The 19,770-nt window shown below is 41.2% G+C and overlaps 1 protein-coding gene across 1 annotated transcript in view; it reads right to left on the bottom strand.

Annotated features, from left to right (window-relative positions):
• The window catches only part of BAIAP2L1 (BAR/IMD domain containing adaptor protein 2 like 1), a 100,983-nt gene extending 84,596 nt beyond the window's left edge, over window positions 1-16,387 (bottom strand). Inside the window, exon 1 of the mRNA XM_036897056.2 lies at window positions 16,022-16,387. Within this exon, the coding sequence (XP_036752951.2) occupies window positions 16,022-16,072 (51 nt within the window). The 5' untranslated portion in view covers window positions 16,073-16,387. The remainder of the gene's footprint in view (window positions 1-16,021) is intronic.
• Between the last annotated feature and the right edge of the window lie 3,383 nt (window positions 16,388-19,770).

The raw sequence follows: 19,770 nt of genomic DNA, 5'->3' as shown, positions 1-19,770 counted from the left end.
TGTATAATCTCAAAGTAATCTAGCAATGGCACAAATGCTTAAACTAACCACAGCACATTCTAATTTCATGTGATAAGACTGTCTGTTAATATGGGTTATTGTTTGAGAATACTTCTAGGTAGAAAATCTCGCTTCCTCCTTTCTCTTGTTGTCGGGAGGTGCGGCTCCTGGACTAACATCATCAGTACTTGATTATGTCCCCTGCCTTTAGGGAAAATATTTGTGAGTAAATTTGGCCCAAGGGCAGCTGCCTGTGGGCTAACAGATGGTCAGAAGAGTCATGTTTTACATACCCGTCTTGAATGGAGAGCATGAGCCAAGCAAAGGAAAATGAGACAACTGAGATGATTTTTGTTTTAAGTTAGAGCAGAAAAACTCAGATTCAAATGTATAAACATACAGAAAGGTTCCTATGAATCAAATATGAATAATGTTTTGGCTGCCCTTTAGTCTATACTATCTATCTATGCTAGGAGCTGTCAAGCTTGCATTAAATATCTATTTGTAGTATCTATAATTTGTAACACACCATTCCAGTAGCAATGGGCCCAGGGAGGCTAGGAGACATGGTAAAAAAAACTTTGGCCTTGAATTATTGGGCAAATCATACCACAGTCTTGCTGAGCCCCACTTTCCTCCTCTATAAAATGGGAATAATGTAATTTCCACCTCATTGAGGGTATGAGGATTCAATGAGATAATATTTATGAAACATATATTATGTGCTTTTCCAAGCACTTGACATTTAGTGCACACTGAATCAATTATAGTAATTAATATTACAAAACAATTCTCTAAAATATTAGTCAACTCTTCAAGTAGATGATCATTTTCATTTCCACAGATATCTGTCTCAACTTCCTCTTTGTTGTATGAAAATAAATGATACCGGCTCTCCTCTGCCTCAAAGAATCACATCAGTATGGGACAGACTATAAATACAAAAACCTCTAGAAAAGAGTGGAGTACAAAGGAAATCGAAGGTGTTAGTTATTACCTGCTTTTCATCTGAGAACATCTTACTCCTTTTTTCCATTTGAGATACATTTTGACATTTATGGAGTGCTACTGTTTCAGGCTCTATGCCTACCCAGCATTTTACATGGGTGGTCTCAAAGGGATTATTATTAGCCCTATCTTACTGAGACACCAAAGCTTGGAGATGTTAAATCTAAAAACCTTGAAAGTCCCACAGGCAGCAAGAGGCAAAGTCAGGTCAGAGAGCAGCTTCCCTACTAACTTACGCACTCACCACCCCCCAGGCCTCAATACAAGTTCCTTTTAATTAATTATGCAAAAAAGTAAGATACAAACACTTTCATGACGAAGGACTATTTCAGTGCAAGCAATTATGGGAGTCTCTACATTACTTTTTCTTTTTAGAGGCTTTTTTGTAATCCTACTCCTAATTTTTTATGAATATAATCTTCTAATTGCATCACAAGATGGACCAATTCAACCCAGGCAAACAAGTATTTCTGACCTTTTCTTTTGCTTAAAAAAAAAAAAAAGGAAAGAAAAATAAAATTCCATAACCATCTGTAGTCTATGAGAATTAATAACGGTTAACACTATCATGTTGATTTCCTTTGCTGAAAAGGAATTAAAACTTTACAGAACTACATTACAAACCCACAGGATGGTTTAATCATTCCATCCAAGTCTCATATCCCTTCTTTTCTCCCCAGAGGAAACCTTAAGCCTGGTGTTAACTTTCTATCTCATTTTATACTTTTACACACTCACGTAAGTCATGACTGATACCTACTATTGCTTTGTGCATTTATAAAATGAATGGCATAATTCCCCTCTTACATCTTATTTTTTTATTCAACCTTACACTTCTGAGACCTATCTGCCTTGATATATATTGACTCAGCTTATTCCTACTAGATTTTCCACTGTGGGAATATAAGGCATCTCATTGTGATGGTTAGTTTTATGTGTCTGTGTGGTTAAGCTACAGTACCCAGTCAGTTAAACACTAATTTAGATGTTGTTTTGAAGGAATTTTGGAAATGTGGTTAACACCTGTAACCAGTTTAAGTAAGAGATCATTCCCAAAAAACTGGGTGGGCTTTTTAATCTGTTGAAAAGCCTTAAGAATAAAACAGGTTTCCTGGAGGAAGAAAATATTCTGCTGGCAGACTACAGTGTAGGCTTCCCGCCAGCCATACAAATATCACACTTCCCAGGCCTCACAACTGTGTAATCTAATTTCTTGATTTCTTCTACCGAGTTACATTTAGTTAGCTTACAAGTTTTTGCTAATACTAAGTATGTAGCAAGGGACTGTGTATGTCTCCTTGTGCACACAGGTAAGAATTTACCTACAAATACCGCTACTGGGATACAGGGTATCTGGTAATTTTTCAGTTTTGTTAGATACTGCCAAATACTTTGGAGAAAGTGGCTACAGCATCATCTGCTCCTATGAGCACTGTGTGAAAGGTCTATTTTATGACTCACCAACACTTCGTGGTGTCATACTATAGGCCTATCAGATGGATAAAAACAGTACCTATTTTTAAGTACCATAAACTGTTCCCATTGTCAGCTTAAAAAAAAAATGTACACGACTGGAAATACCTAAGCAGAGGAGAGAAACAATGAAAGGTGGTGTATTACTGTATTATACTGGATTATCCCCAGCTCTCAGGTCTATCATAGGTTGTCATCAGTGACTTTTGTCCTCTTAACCACAGGGTAGGGGGTGGCACAAAAAGCCTGGATACATCCAGCCCTGAAACAGGTTTGGCCACCCCTCTCACCTGCCCCTAAAGACTGTGCTTCAGGCACGATGAATGGCCTCTGGGCTGTTCTCTGAGCAGGCCAGATGCATCCCCACCACAGGGATTTTGTACTTGCTTTTCTTTTGCCTGTAGGCTCTCCTCCTGGCAACCTATGCATCCAGTCTCAGCTCCAAACTTTTCAGAGACATTTTCCTTGAGCCTCCTCCTCCCATGGAGGTAGCAGCTCCAGCCTGTCACCAGCTCTACTTCTTGCTTCTCTCTCTGCAAAAGGTTTGTCATTAACTCACATGATATTACCTGTTTACTCTGTCTCCTGAGTAGGAACTGCATGCAAATTAAGGCCAAGCAAGGACCACTGTACCTACAGCACTAAGAACAGTGCCTGGACCATCTAATGCCCAAAGTGTATTCATCATCAGCAGTTAAAAATTTTTTGTTTTTGTTCTATAAGAGATACATGTGCTTATGGATGAATAGGCTGCATGATGTGACTTCAGCTCATCTGAACACACTGCTACAGACACAATGACCCAACGGGCCAATTAGCCATGAAAATTGGGCATGAGGTAATACAATGCTTTCAGCTTCATTCGTTCAAAGTGAACAGCTCCAACTGAGGGTCACAAAAGCTGTAAGGCTCTGCCCTCTATTTATTAAGTCATAACAGGCTTACAAAATCTGAAAATGCCAGAGCTTTCTTTCTGAATTTTGCTTTCCAACCCTATGTTTTTCCAAGCTGACATTTAAATTACTTTTTATTAGGCAGTAATGTGGCCCTTAAAAAAATACCTTGCCAGAAATAAACCAAATGCTCATCAGTGGGCAAACAGATGAGCAAATGTGGTATGTCCATAAATGGAATAGTATTTAGCCATAAAAGGAATAAACTCCTAATACACACTACATGGTTGAACTCTATTATGTTCAGTGAAAGAAGTAAAAATGAGGAATGACAGCAATGGGCACAAGGAACCTCTTTAGGATAAAAAGTATTATAAAACTAGATTGTGGTAATGGTTATACAATTCTGTGCTTACTATCACCAAATTGTACACTTTTAAAATGAGTGAATTTTACAGTTTATTATAAATTATACCTCAATAGTTTGTTTTTTTAAAGGAAAACAGCAGCAACAGTAAAAACTCTTGATCTTCCTAATGTTCCAGGCTACTAAGGACTCAAGCTTGAAATCCCTAATGCTATGGAATGCCAAAGCTGTGCCTTTGTTCATATCCTTGGTTATTTCTAACTAGCCTGCCCAAAGAAGAGCCAGATGTACTGAGATGCAGGTCATTCACTGACCCTTTGAATACTGATCCAGGACCACCCAGAAAAGTACCACTGATCTGCAAAGCATCTATGTCCATGTAGCTGTTAGCAGCAACTTCCCTTTCTAGGATGAAAATCAATTAGACCTATTAGTAAAAAAAAGATAACCCAGCTATTCTGAGACAAATCTTCTGATGGATTAGCAGTTGTCTTTCCAGCTATGACTGGGGAAGGAATCTGGCAAATGTTTCTCTAGACAAAAAAATTTTTCTGTCCTTCCATAGGAGCAGTTACATAGGAAATCTTTAGCTCTCAGGGTAAAGCCTCCAAGAAACTTTCACACTGACATAAACATTGTTTTACCTTCATTATTCCTTTCCTTTCTTTATCCAGAATCCAGGCTTCAGTATGTAAACAATTACTTTTGCAAAAGTGGTCCTTCAGAGTGCAAAATGTCATGCTGGAAATGAAGCCATGAGGCCTCACGGTTAAATGGCTCTGTCCCTCTCAACATAACCTGAGAAGAAGCCACTGGACCAGCGGTCAGCAGAGCACAGGGCTACCTCTTTGGCTTTAGCCTCTCCTAGAAGAATGTTATCAGAGAGTTCTAGGAGCACCTATTAGATCCTGAGCTCCTCAAGAACCAAACAAGTGATGAGTACAGTGTGATCATCCAAAAAGGTATGTAATGTTGTCTCTTAAGATACATTACTAGAAGCAATCACATCTTCACGACATTTTATTTTATTGTTTAAAGAAAGAGATTTCTGTGACAAACTCGACTTTCTCTATTCTTGCTTATGTAGGCAGTAAGAATTGTTCTGAAGCAAAAGTATAATTAAAAGGAAAAAAAAGGTCCCAACACATTAGTGAGAGAAAGTAAGAAGTGTGTTCTACAGCTGTTCAAATCTTTTGGACAACATTATCAAGCCCATCAAGCTAACTAAGGCTCAGAACTATCCCATCCAGTAAATTAGATAAGGAATCTAGGTTTTCAACTGTGTTATGTATTTTTTTAATTATGGAGGGAGAACCATGATATAGGCAATCTGAGTTCATGACCATCTAATGAAGAAACCTGAAGAATGCAAAGGACCATGCTAGAAATGAAGCCATGAGGCAATGAAGTAAACAATGCCCAGAACCTCATCATTAGAAAGATTCATTCCATTTTGAATACTAAGCAGAAGATTACATCTGTCTGTGGGTGGAATCATTTGAAACCACTTTTCCTTGTAACTTTAGCACAGATGATTATACTGGGTCCAAGGACCTGCAAGCGCTATGACTCCATACAGTTATACATATATCTTGGCAGTGCCAAGAACACTTTTGGGGCTGAAAGCAGACGTTTCTAGTCTTAGCAATTAGCAAGCTATCAGACATTGTAACAATGTCTGGCCACACTGGCCTCAATCAAACAGGGAATTCAAGTAACTTTTGGACCTTGAACTTCAGAGGGTTTAGTATCTGTGAGACTCAAATAAAAAACTTAATGAAATCCCAACTATGATAGTATTACTATCCATTTTTGCTTAGTTCATGGAGGTACATGTTATTTGAAAGAATGGAAACACAATCCTTCCTATAGCTACAGTTCCAGGACAACTGCCAAACAGCTTTCTATCTGAATCTGAAAACGTGTCCCTTTTCTTGTATTTCTGTGTGAGGAGGTGGGGAGATCGATAGATCATGGCACATACTAGATAATGTGTACTTATGTTTCATACCACTAACTGTAAAGTCATTCTCACATTTGGGCCTTTGAAACAACTATACACGTGTTCAATCTTTATTATACACCTACTGTGAGCTCAGCCCTGGGCTGGGTGTACAGAACACAAAGACGAATGAAGAGAGTTCTGGCCCTTGAAAAAGCCTGGTTTAACAGGGAGACAGGTATGAAAAAATATCAAGGCAATTCATACTGACATGGCAAAAGTAAGAAATGCAAACATCTTTAATATTAACTGATTAGTTACTGGGTTTAAAATAGCCATCAACAGATACATACTTTGAAGGCTAGAGAGCACATTAGACTGTCCAGTTAAGTGAGTGTTCTTGCCTACTTAGTTATTGTTTTTAAAAGGTGTGTCATGGAATAAAAAGCAAGCAATGAATTTACAGAACGGGATGTCTCATGTGCAAGGCTGTATTTGCTTAGAAAGCCCTAATGTACTTAACAGGGAACAGGAACTTTACCAGATGGAAGTCAGTTGCTGATTTCATACAGCAAGTGATACTTGTTTTTTAGGTCCCTGGCTCTTTCTACCACTCTTACATGGTTTCTGTAGTGATTATAGTGAACTTCCTTCAACCAGATCCTCCGAGATGGGTCATTCTACTTTGCCTTAAAATTGCTGCCTTGCAATCTGAAATACTGTTCAAAAACCCAAAATAATTTAAAAATAGTTCTAACTTGTTATAAAGTTCTCAGATACCATTAAGGGGAAACAAAACTTCATTTTTAAAAATTTCTCACATATCCAAAGACTTCTTACAAATTGCCTCAATAACTCCTCCTGAACTTAACCTGCACATACATGAATCTTTTCCTTCTCTCTTCCAATACTGAGACAGAATAAAACCCAAAGAATGGAACTGGTAAAGGCAGACCCCTCTGGAGACAGGGTGGGAAAGGAGCAAGGAAACATAATACCGTAGGCCACAGTACAGGGGAAAGGCTGGAGATACTAAAACCTTGGCATAGCTGTCCTGTCATCAGCTATTATGTCTAGAAAGCACAGACTCTGTTTTTTCTCCAATGTGGTTCCCAGGGATGACCACAGTGCTTGGCACAGCTGTGTATAAGAAAATACTTGCAGAAAGAATGAAAGTAGTTGGTGGTAAGCTTGGCACATACACAGTAGATGCTCAAAACATGGTAGCCATTGCTATTAGTGCTCTCTCAGTCCCAGTGGCCATGGAGTAGGTGAGGGAGGATTTTAGTTACAACTTCATGTAAGCAAACATCTTCAGTATTTATCCAACAAATATTTTCTGAGTTTTTACTATGTAACAGCACAACAAGGGATTTAAAAAATCCCTCAAGAAGCCTACAGCTTATTGAGAGAAAAATTCATGCCAATAATTTCAACACTGTTCTTTTATCAGATATTTACTCAGCTCCTCCTATGTGTCAGTCGCTTTATTAGATGCTGGGGAGAAGCAGTAAACAAAAACAAAAATCAATGCTCGTATGGTGGTTATAATCTAGTAAACACATGTTACAAAAGCAAACACACTGTTCTAAGAGCTTTCATGTATTATGATGTTTAATTTTCACAATAACTATATGAGGTAGATACTAATCCTCATTTTTAGAGGAGAAAATTGAAGCATGAAGTCAAATGGAAGAGTATGACATTATCAAGTACACACAAAAATCTGGGATAACACAGAGGATGGATGGGTTAGCTGAAGAGCTGTCTTCTCAAAGGGCACAATTGGACTGTCACATAAGAATATCTGCATGTTTCAAGTGTGTTTACACACTTAGAAATATATCACACTGTCAGACACAGTCGATCCTGTGCCACAACCTGCTCTGGGTATAAGATGAAGGCCATGATAAAATATACCACTTGGTCAATTAAAACCATTCAAGTTTCATAAAAAAAAATCATAGCACTTAAGTAGAAAGAATTATCACTGTGATTTTCTGGTTTTCTTTTGCCACTTGAATTTTTGTGGCCAGACAGGATTGGTCTGTTAGCATAGGTCTCAGGCGTCTGTATCTCACAGGCATACAGAGGGGACCAGCCTTGTGTCCTGTATTCCTCTCCCTCCTCCTATGGGCAGGGGCTTTAGTCCTCCTAACTCATGAGTGGGCTGCTCCACCCGGAAGGCAAAAGAGAAGCCCTTACAGTGGCTGCTGGCTGGACTCATCTGAGATCTGCTCTGGTCCCCAAAGCCAATCTTTTTCATGTTTATTCTAGATAATGTGTTCTAATCATCTGAACTTTTATCCGTGCTTACTTTTGACAGGTTATTACTGCTTTTGTACCTTTCAAGGATACAGCTGCACCTTGAAAGGGATCAGCTGCTGTAACAGCAGGAGGAAGGCTTTTAAAGGAACTGGAATTTGGGCGTTCTGTTCTGTTGAATTCTTTCTCTGCTGCATTCAGTCTCAGGTTAGTAAATGTGAAAAATGTACTCCCATAAGTAAAAAGAGAAAAACATTTAGATTTTAAACTAGGTTTATCTTTGAAAGGTTAATTTGCAAAACAGAGGTGGGAAATGGCACATTTCAGCTTAGTTTCTAGATCTTTTTACCCATTAAAATGGAACACATATCAATTTGTTTTTTAGCTTAAATAGTATAAAAGTAATTCATTCACATATCTTGTATAAACACTCAAGATGAAAGAGTATAAATGAGTGGTAAAGTCTCCTCCCTCTGCTCTACAGTTAATCACTGCTATAATTTGATATTTTTAGTGAAGGAATTGCTTTTGCTTAGGGACTTTTTAATCTCCAAAGTACCATACAGTTAAGAACAGTTTCAGCAGCAAACCCGAGGGCATCTTCACCCACCTGCTGTTCTCTCGGAAAGCATATGTAGCCCTAGAAGACTGCGTGCAATCAGATCCTGAAGGGTACTTATTTATTTTGCTCCCTGGACTGGGAACACATTCTGGTAATATTTTTCATTTATTTTTGAATTGAGAAAGAAACCAGCAACATTTTATCTCATTTAAGCAGGTTCACCTTTATCCACAAAGCTTTGAGGCAGCTGTTAACAACCAGAACACAGTCTCTAAAATAATATGCCAGAAAGACAGACTCAAGGTATGGAAAATATAATTAAAAGTATAATCTCAAGGCTTTGATTGAAGAAAATAAGAACAAAAGTATAAAGGCCTAAAGGGCCACAGATCTGTAATTACTCTGTACACATCTACAAGTACAAAGTTTATGGGGGAAATGACACCCAATAGTGGTAGACATGAAATCTCAGGTATTGTCCTGGCCAATGTCCACAAGCTACTATATATTACAGCTATACATGTTTTACTACTGTTTTAAAAAAAAAAAAGCCTCTGTGGATTGTAAAAAAGGAAGTGGTTTAAAAAGACCTACTTAATTGTTTGGGGTTCAGAAAAGGTATATTTTCACACAATCAGATTACAGAATAATTTGGAACAAGTTTTCTGGAGGGCATTTTGCAATGTGTAGCAAATATGCTTTAAAATGTACCTACCCTTTGACCTACAACTCCCTTCTGGGGATTTAGCTTAAGGACATTCCGAATCTGTGCAAATCTTTACCTGCATAACATTCACTGCAGTGCTTTCATAGCAAAGTATTGGCAACAATCTTATGTCCAAAAAGGGGACTGGATCGATAAATTATGAAGAAGGGAGTACTGTGGAGTCATCAAAATGAGGAAGTACAGAGTACTGACTGACATGGAGAGATGAACTGAAAAATACTAGGAGTTAACAGTGTTATCTCTCAGGTGTGGGATTCCCGGTAAGTTTTTTCAGTGTAAATATCCATAGGAATTTTGGGAATTTGTTGGTATCAGAGAAAAGCAGAGTTTTAAAAAGCCTCTGAGATTAAGACCAATACACATACATAAATAAATAAGATATGAATGATTGTAGGAAATGCTCAAAGTATAACTTTTGGGGACTTGTTCTCAAGCAGGTATAATAGAAGTGGGGAGAAGACCCTAATTAAAATAATATTTCCAATATAAAGTACTAGTGTTGAAACCTCGTTTCAACCGTAATTCACTGAAATTCTCACTGAAAAACTGGTCTACTATGCTATAACAGTAAAGTAAGGACATTTTCAAGAAAAGTCACACAAAAAGAAAGGGAAAGGTACTTTCATTAATACTCAATTAACAGGAAAATTCGATTAACCATAACTGCACACACCAGCCCAACAGCATTTGTTGGCTTAAATATAGCTCATCTATGTCCCCAATAGCCCTTCTACAAAGTCAATCCAACCTCTGATGTGTTCAGCTATGATAGCTTTAGAGTCTAATGAATTTATGTTTTACTCTGTTGAATACCACAACTGTATGGCCTCTCTCAGACCCATGTTCCCTACGTTCTGGTCCTGTCTTCTGACATTAGTTCCTGTTGAGGTTACAGCCAGCCAGCCAGCAAGCCTGGGGCAAATGGTTTTGTTTTTAATTTAAAATTTTTATTTGCATTCACCTATCAGGCTAAAATTGAAAGGAAGGAAAATATCAATTGTTGGCAAGGATACAGAGCAACTGGAACTTTCATACAGCTGGTGGGAGTGTAAATGGGTACAACCACTTTGGAAAACTGCTTGGCAGTTTCTACCGAAGCTAAATATTCAAATATCTTATAACTCAGAAAATCCACTCCTATGTATATACCTAAGAGAAATGAGGGCCTATGCTCATCAGACTTGTACTGGAATGTTGGTACATAATATCCTGGAGTCTGAAAACAATCCAAATGCCCCTCAAGGGAAGAATAGTGCAATACTGCACAACAAAAAGAATGAACTACAATTACTCCTACTACACAGGTGAAAGAAGAGACAAAATGGGCCAAACTAACTTGTGCTGTTAGAAGTTAGGAGAGTAGTCATCTTGGAGGGGGAATAGTGACTGGACAGGGGCATGAAAGGAATTTCAGGGGGGGACTGTTATGGTCTTGTTTCTTGATCAGGGTATTGGTCACACAGGTGTGTTCAGTTAGTGACAAGTAAGTAAGATATATCTACCAAAGCACACCTTTTAGTACATATGTTCAGTTTAATAAAACGTTTTAGAAATAAAAAATACATTTGCACCTATTAACAAATAAGCTAAATTAATGTTTGTGCTGATTTTATAATAATTTTTACTTTTAACTGTAGAATAAATAGTGGTGTGGAATGTTGAGGAAAACGAAAACCCAAACTGTTTGCAGTTTCATGCACATTAGGTTTCCCATGAAAGTCTGCCTGTGGCTCATTACAACAGAAGTGCCAGGCAGGAATTAGTGCCCAATGCTGGAAAAATTTCACAAATATAAACTCAAAAGCAACCTGAAACTTGTGAATGGTGTCACCTAAGTGACCCCAGGTTTCATAATAAAGGATGCTGCTCTGTCTGCATAGCAATCATGTTATCATAGTTCTAAAACCCCCTTCCAGACAAGTAAAAAATGTTAGGTCAGAAAAAGACATTCATTGTGTGGCTCTGTATTTTCATTTCACCAGACAAAAAGCTACAATACTGGGCTGTTCAGTTTAATATTTCGTATCTGGCACCCCTTTCTGCTGCTATCTGGCACCTGATTCTTACTGTTCCCTTTCTTAGTCATCACAGAGCCAAGAGCAAGCTGTCTGGGCTTCTGCAAATCCCATTTTATCTTCGGCACACCTGAAGTAATATTATGGGAACAGATGAAGATATCGAATAGTGTACACAACTACAACAATAAACATAAAAGGCAGTTTAAACCTTCAAAAGCTAGACCTGGAAAGCATAGTCCACATTGGAAGCCAACCAGACAGGGACTTTCATTTATATATCCCCAGTGAAACCCAGGTAGAGAAAAGAAAAAGCCATTCAACAAACAAAACCTAGGACACATCCTGAGACTGCTTGCTATAACCCAATAAAATTTAAAAAGTACCTAATTTTCTTATTTAAAAAAGGTTTGTTCAAAACAGGCCAAAGATGATGAATTAATAAAATGGCAGAAAATTCTGGTGACATAGATTATTAAATTATGAAAAATATTTGGCTTGTGTATTTATTGGCCACTAGAAACTAATTATTATACAAAAAGGATAGGGATGGAGCCTGGCAGAATAGATGGCATGTGGGCACTGGTCACTCCTAGACTTTGGGTCTTGGTTTCTTTTCTTTTTTTTAATTTTTATTATGGTATCACTGATATACAATCTTATGAAGGTTTCACATGAGCAACACTGTGGTTACTATATTCATCCCTATTATCAAGTTCCCCCTCCATACCCCTTTACAGCTACTGTCCATCAGCATAGTAAGATGCTATAGTCACTACTTGTCTTTGTGCTATACTGCCTTCCCCATTCACCCCCTAAATTATGTGTGCTAATCATAATACCCCTCAATCCCCTTCTCCCTCCCTTCCTGCCCACCCTCCCCACCCCCTTTCCTTTGGTAACTGCTAGTCCCTTCTTGGGGTCTATGAGTCTGCTGCTGTTTTGTTCCTTCAGTTTTTGCTTTGTTGTTATACTCCACAAATGAGTGAAATCATTTGGTATTTATCTTTCTCCACCTGGCTTATTTCACTGAGAATAATACCCTCTAGTTCCATCCATGTTGTTGCAAATGGTAGGACTTGTTTTCTTCTTATGGCTGAATGATATACCATTGTGTATATGTACCACATCTTCTTTATCCATTCATCTACTGATGGACACTTAGGTTGCTTCCATTTCTTGGCTATTGTAAGTAGTGCTACGATAAACATAGGGGTGCATATGTCTTTTTGAATCTGTGATCTTGTTTTCTTTGGGTAAATTCCTAGGAGTGGAATACCTGAGTCAAACAGTATTTCTAGTTTTAGTTTTTTGAGGAACCTCCAGATTGCTTTCCATAATGGTTGAACTAATTTACATTCCCACAAACAGTGTAGGAGGGTTCCCCTTTCTCCACACCCTCTGAGCCTCAGTTTCTTAATGGTAAACAAAATCCACATCTACCTCAAGGGCTAAAGTATACTCAGAATGAAACCAGTGTTTCATTAGAAGTGTCAAGGCTGGTGGGGGAATCTGGTGCTTACTAGATAAATTAGCGTTCATTTATTCAACAACTATGCATGCCTACTACATGCCAAGAACTGCTCTAAGTGCTCGGAATACCACAGAGCTCTTTTCCTTTGGAAGTGCACATTCTAGTTGGAGAGGGAAGAGAGATAAATGAACATAATAAATATACAGTATATCCTAAGGCAGGAGAGCTGTCAGGGGAAAGGTAAAGTTAGGTGGGGTTGGGAGATGGATGGCATTGTCTGCAATTTTAAACAGCTGTCTGAGCAAGCCTGATAAAGTGACATTTAAACAAAGACTTGTGTTCCGTTTCCCCTCTCCTTTTTAAGTGTCATTTTTCCCTTCACTGCTGCTTTGGGACTATTAAGATAGGTAGACATCCCTGGATGATGTCACACCCAGCCCCCCTCAGCTTCCTAAGACTTTAACAGTTGTAACTTCTAGAAAGGTTGTGGTTACTCTTAATTAAGGGTTTTTTTGAACTTCTTCCTGTACCACAAAGCATGTACTCATCAGAAAATCATGCAAAAATCACACGCAAGCTGCAGGGGGCAAATTATGGGCATATTATATAGGCTGAAGTGTGGGGAAGGGGCTGGATCTTTTGGCTTAACTCTAATTAGCAAGAGTAACATTACTTGACATTTTGGGGCTTATGATCATTCCATTTGTTTGTGAAGTGGTAAAACACACAACCTCCTGAGATTCAGTATGGATCTCCAGTAATCATTTGTCTAAGTATACATTTTAGAAAACTCAGCAAATGTGTAAATAAATATTTAAAGATCTTTGATACTGTATAGAGGATCACACTACTTTGTAATCCCCCATTTCACCCAAAGAATTTATTCCTTTATTTCAGAGTTGGAGAGATTTGAGCATTAAAAAAAAAAAATCTCAAACCCATACTAGCAAAGTCATAAAATCTCATTTGCAGGTGGCTTTTGTAAATGTACCTGGTAGGTTGTGTTTCTATTAGTAAAATATTGTAGACTGCTCAGTAACATAAAGGAAATCTCCTTTTAAAAAGAACTAGATTTCATGGAAACTATCAGTAGATTTTTACCATATTAAGCTCAAATTGTTTTCAGCTTTGATTGTGGAGGGGTCGGAAGAGACAAATGAGCAGGTGGTGAAAAGACTGCAGGCTTTCAATCACACCTGAAATTCACTGTAAAAAATTCACTATGCACTTCTGTCATAGCCAAAGTATGAGCTAGCAGCATTCACATCATAGATTACATATAAACATGTTGTCTGGAGCTGTAAATTTTGTCCCACCATCTCAACACAAAAAAACATTAACAAGGAAATGGTGATTAAAGTGAATCAAACATTCATGAGCTTTAGTAGGTTTTAAGACACCTGGGAAAGGAAAGCAATAGTTTCTGATCTTCAGTGTACTATAACCTTTCAAGATAAGGAAGTAATTTACATTACTTCCAAAACTATGAAATTCTCACTTTTTTCTTCCTGCTCCACTTCTCTGGGTAATTCAGCATGCCAAAGTGGTCAGCACTTGTGGTACTGCAATTCACTTGAGTACAGTCCCTCCACTGAATCATTACTAAAACTGAAGGCCAGGATGAAGTGCGGGGGGAAAAAAGCAAAGAGAAGAGTTATTTCAGAGCATCTGATTACTCGTCTCAAGTTGCAAACTCATCTCAGATTGCAAAGATTTATGTGCCTGTATTCTCAGAGGCATGGGGAGAGGAACTTAAGAGTTCACGTTTTCATGCCCCAGCGGATACTCCACCTCAAATTTGCAATGATCTGCATTCCTCAATTACATACAGCTTTTCCTTAAGGGACAGTCATCAAGGTAGCTACTATTCCCCTAATCTAGGAGTAAGAGTGTTTTATTTACACATTTTTGTCAACACCCCACACTGCATGCTTCACCGTCTTCAAGATCATTTAAATATTGCCACTCTCAATACAACTGTAAACCTTTAACATTCAAATTTCTGGGATTTCTATAATTTACCCTCTGTTAATGAAACACATGAATAAGGAACAGATTTTGGTCACAGTTACTTACTGAGCCCATAAATGCTGTTTCAACTGTGTCTACTATATCAATCTATAAAGCATAATTCACTTGTATTCAGATGAAGGGAATCAATCAAATTCAAAGGGTAGATTATGAGTCTCTTTTCTTAAATTCTTATCCAACAAAAGTCCATAAACTCTGGTTTCAGGAATTCACTCAGACCTTGAAATCTAGAAACTAAAATTTAGGGTTAAGAAAAAAAACCATAGAAATGACCAAACCATGGGCCTTAAAAATGGCTACAAATGAATTTAGAGAACTTGGGTTCCCAAGTCCTCTTAAAACAAAAGTTGTTTTGTATTCTATTAATAGCAGGTGATTGAAGACATACCTTATTTCGACTGGAATTTATTTATAAATACTTAAACTTAATAAGCTGGCCACTAATCCTCAATCTATGTCGTCTCTGGAAAAATAATCTCATAATAAAAGAGTTAAGAGAATGATCATCGACGCATTCCTAGGGTTAGGTCAACTTTGTTAAAATCTCGGGTGTTCTCAGACTCCAACCACCTCAGGGAATAATCAAGCCGCGAGAGAAAGGGGCCAAAGGGAGCGAGTGGCAGCCTTCCTGGGGCAGCCCCCGGCGCCCTCGCACGGCCGGGAGCGGCGGGCGGCCCCCCTGGAGGCCGCGCGGCGCGGGCTCCCCGCGCGGCGTCCCTGCGCTGATTCTCGCGCGCAGCCTTCCCTCGGAGGAAACTCGAGCTGGGCTCTCTGGTCTCGGAGGGCAGCTTAAGGGCGGCCACCGATTCCAAGGACCAGTTGGGGAGGAGAATACGGCCTCCGGGGTCGACCCAGGCAGCCCCTTCCCCAGCGCCCCCCATATACGTGAGACACTGAAACGTGGAGTTTGCAGGGCGTCTCCAGCGCCGGGAGGGGTGGTGGGGAGGGGCGTGTCCCCGCGGAAAGTCCCCTCCTCACCCCCAAGGTGAAAAATCCCGACCTTCCCCCGGCCAGAGCTGCCAGCCGCCGGCGGAGCCTCCCCGTTTCCTGGTCTCAAACTCAGAACCCCAGCGCCCCCGGAGTCCCCGCGTCCCGAACCCCAGCGCCCCCAGAATTCCCCGGTCCCGGACCCCAGCGTCCCGAGTCCCACGGTCCCGAGCCCCGGCGCCCTCAGGGTTCTCGGATCTCTCCGAGCCCCGGAGCCCCCGAGTCCTCGAGCCACCCGGTCTCGAACCCCGCGACCCTGGGGTCCGAACCCGCTTACCCGGTAGGTGATCTCCGTGAGCCGGTTCACCTCCTCCGGCCCCCGCGACATGTCTGCAGCCGCCCAGCGGGCGAGCGCGGCAGGACGCGACCAGGCCTCGTGGCCGCCCGACCCGGGACGGCGGGAGCGCCGGGGCGCGGCTGAGGGACCCGCGAAGGCCTGCAGCAGCCACAGCTGTCGTTCCGGGAGTGCCGGCGCGCGCCTCAGCCGCCAAAATGTCAAAACTTGCGGCACCCCAGACGCCGACCAAGAAGAGACGAAGAGACGCGGCCTGACGCGGCGGGGCGGGAAGAGCGTGGCGGGCGGAGCGGCCCCACCTGAGGCGGGAGGGGTGGACGGGGAGGTGGCGGAGTGGTGCGGCCAGGGTGGGCGGGGCGGCCGGGCGGGGCGGCCCCCACCTGAGCTGGGCGGGGTGGGCGGGGCCGAGCGGCCTGTGTGGGCGGGGCGGAGGAGAGCTGAGCCTAGCGGGCGGGGGGCGGCCCCACCTGAGGCTCACCGGGCTGCCCAGTGGCGCCCTTTGGAGGCCCGCGGAGGGCTCCTGGCAACACAGGGACGCGGACCCCGAGAAGAATCTGTAGCTTGAGATGCTGTTCTGCGTGGACAGAGGCCGCTCGGAGGACAGCCAGGCTTCTGTGGTCCTAGAGCCGCGCTCTCCGCGGGCGCTCTCCCAAAGCTGCCTTTTGGAGAAAAAGGGCCCACGTTCACCAGTTGTAGTGAGCTCCCTCGCATCCCTCTCTCGGTGACTCCAAAGATCTCAGGGACCCCAGGGCATGCGTTATCATAGAGGGAGGAAGGGGGCTGCCACTGCCATTCTTGGAAGCTCCCAATACATAAAAACATTAGCAAGTGCCAAGACCTACAGAAATGGCAGTATGTTTTTAAGTTATTTTGCACTTTGCACTAAGAACGACCTTTAACTCAATGCAGTATAATTGTACTATTCACAAGATCGCTACAAGATTTAGAAAGCCATGGTGAGCTGAGGTGTTGTGGAGGTAACTCTCCCTTTCAGCACTCAAACAGTCTGAGTATGTTCCCTATTGGATCCTGAGGCTCCAGCAGGAACCTTTGCTTAGCATCTGAGACATCCACTCAACAAGAGCAGGGCAGCTTTTCTGGCTTTTAATAACTTCTGTCTGGGTGCAATTGCACCTTTTATGGGCTGTTAGGATATGAGGATTCTAAACTGCTCCTGTGATGAAGTTCACTGGGAAACTGGCACACAGAAGGTACTGTGTGACCCAAGAGTGTGAGATGCCACCGGACTTAGACCTGAAACAACCACTTGGACTCTGGGACAATGTTAATCAGGTTTTGCCAGTTATAAAACATATCATGCTGGGAACCAAAAGGTTACTTGTTCTTGAATGTTGGGGGAAATAACACATTGGCTCTAGGTTTCGGGCAGTGGAAGCAGCTGCCTCCTTCCTTAGCAGCTTTCTAGCATTTGTCTCATAAGATTTGAAAATTGGGTTTCATTTATCATACTGAGGTGAACTCATGACCTATAATCACTGCCACTATGTATTAGGCTCTTCAAGCCAGTCTGTCAGTTTCCATTTAAACTTGAAAGTCACCGCCTTAACTTTTTGCAAGTCACCTTTTGTCTTCTGACTTCCTTTCATGCATTCTGATGAATGGGGACATTTCAACCTCTGCAGCAAGGCAGTCAACTGGGGAGGGGGAAAGAGAGCAGAAGCTTAACCTTTAACACTCCGCAACTCAGGGCCAGGAAAGACAGAAAATGACAAACCACCATAAAAACAGCAAGAATCTCAGATGGTCTCATTTGATCGCCAAGGTTAGAATTTGATCAAAGGACCAAGTTCATAATTGTATGCAAATCTTCAGATGGATATTTGGTCATATTTAACTCTCCTTTCTGAAAATAATTTCCTGGTTAGGACGATCCTGCTCATTCAGAAGCCCTTGAGAATGGTCAGGTCGTGGTCTGTACCGACATTAAGAATGGTGCAGATCAGCCCCCCGCCCAGTGTTTGGCACATAGATGCCTGGTATGTGAGAGTATTGATTTGCCCTGTGCCAGGCACTCTTTAATAATACATGTGCAGGAGGTAGAATTCAGGGAGGACCACAATTAAAGGTGTAGTAGAGGTACACATTTGCTACAGGTGTGAAAAGGTGGGAGTCCTCTCACAAGGCTATTTGTATCAGGCTAACTTCAGAACACCCAGTCTTAGTTGTGTTCTGGGACTTCATGACACTCAGACCAAAGAAAATAAATCAATAGAAAGGGATGACTTAGGAGATGGGGGGAGCTGCCTTGCCCAGCAGTCCTCCACCTGCTGAGAAAGCACTGCAGCCACTCTCCAACTGCCCAGATCACTGGCCTGCAAGAAGCTGGCCTGGCCTTGCTGGAAATCAACACCACACCTTCCCAAGGGCAGGCAACTGATGTTTCCTCTTTTAGCTCTTGAGTTTAAATAATAAAAAATCTGGTTTATGTTAGCAAAAGCCATAAAAAGCAATTGCAGATGACAGCATCAATATTTTGAAAGCCACCCTCCAAACAGACTCTTGTTTTGAGGTTTATGCCTTCTTCTGAACTTATTATGAGGCCTGCCGAGGGGCTCTCTGCCTTGATGGGTGCTCTGCGATGTCCAAGAGAATTCTACTATGTTTCATGACAAGAGATCTCCACTGATAAACATTAGTTTGGGGCAAATTCCCATATAAAATACCCAGAGAAAGGATGGGGCTTTAAGTGTTCTCATTCTGAAAAAGCAAAGGTGAATTGAAAACTCAATCACCATTCTGTAACTTTCTTCCAATCCAAGGAGCATTAACTTCTCCAGCTTCATTTTCACTAGCCATTCCCTCTGCCTAGAATTTTCTCCAACTCCCACTCACTTTCCAGCAATTTGGATTTCAGCCTAAGATGCAGGCTCAGAGAGGCCTTCCTTACCCACTCCACCTGAAGGAGTATTTTGGACCCTTTCTATCATAGCATGCTATTTTCATTCTAATAGTTCTTATCCCTTGCCATCGTAGGCTGAAGAGTGGCTCCCCAAGGTCTAAGTCCTAACTCTCAGAACCTGTGCTTGTTTCCTTATATGGCAAAAGGGACTCTGCAAATGTGGTCAAAGTAAAGATTTTGAGAGGAGGAGATTATCTAAGGTTATCTAGATGGGCCAGATAGAATCACAGTGATCCTGTAAGAGGGACACAGGAGAAGGCAATGTGATGACAACAGCAGAGACTGGAGTGACACACTCTGAAGATGGAGGAAGAGGCCACCAGCTATGAAATACAGGAGACCACTAAAAGCTGGCAAAGGCATGTATGTGGATTCTCCCCTCAGAACTTCAAGAAGGAACTAATCCTAACAAGTTGATTTCAGTTCTGTGAGACTCACTTTAGACTTCTGCCCCAGAACTGTAAGAGAAAACTATGTGTTGTTTTAAGTCACTAAATTTGTAGCAATTTGTTACAGTAGCAATGGGAAACTAAGACATGAGCTAATCTTTTTCTCATTCATTTCTTGATTGCTTGTTTGTTCCACACCCCTCCTACCATTAGAATACATATGTGATGAGGACCAGGATGACTCCTGTCTAGTTCTCTGAAGGTTACTTAGCACCTGGTATGTGGTAGGTACTCACGAACTGTTAAGAAAATGAATTTATGAGGTATTCAACATGCTCTTCATTTCACAAGAAACAACTACACCAGAGGTTTGCTTTCTCCAACTTTCAAAAAAAACCCAATAAAATAGGACACTGCAAAAC

Source organism: Manis pentadactyla, chromosome 10 (assembly GCF_030020395.1).
Source record: "Manis pentadactyla isolate mManPen7 chromosome 10, mManPen7.hap1, whole genome shotgun sequence".
Lineage (NCBI taxonomy): Eukaryota > Metazoa > Chordata > Mammalia > Pholidota > Manidae > Manis > Manis pentadactyla.
This window is presented reverse-complemented; position numbering and strand designations above follow the sequence as displayed.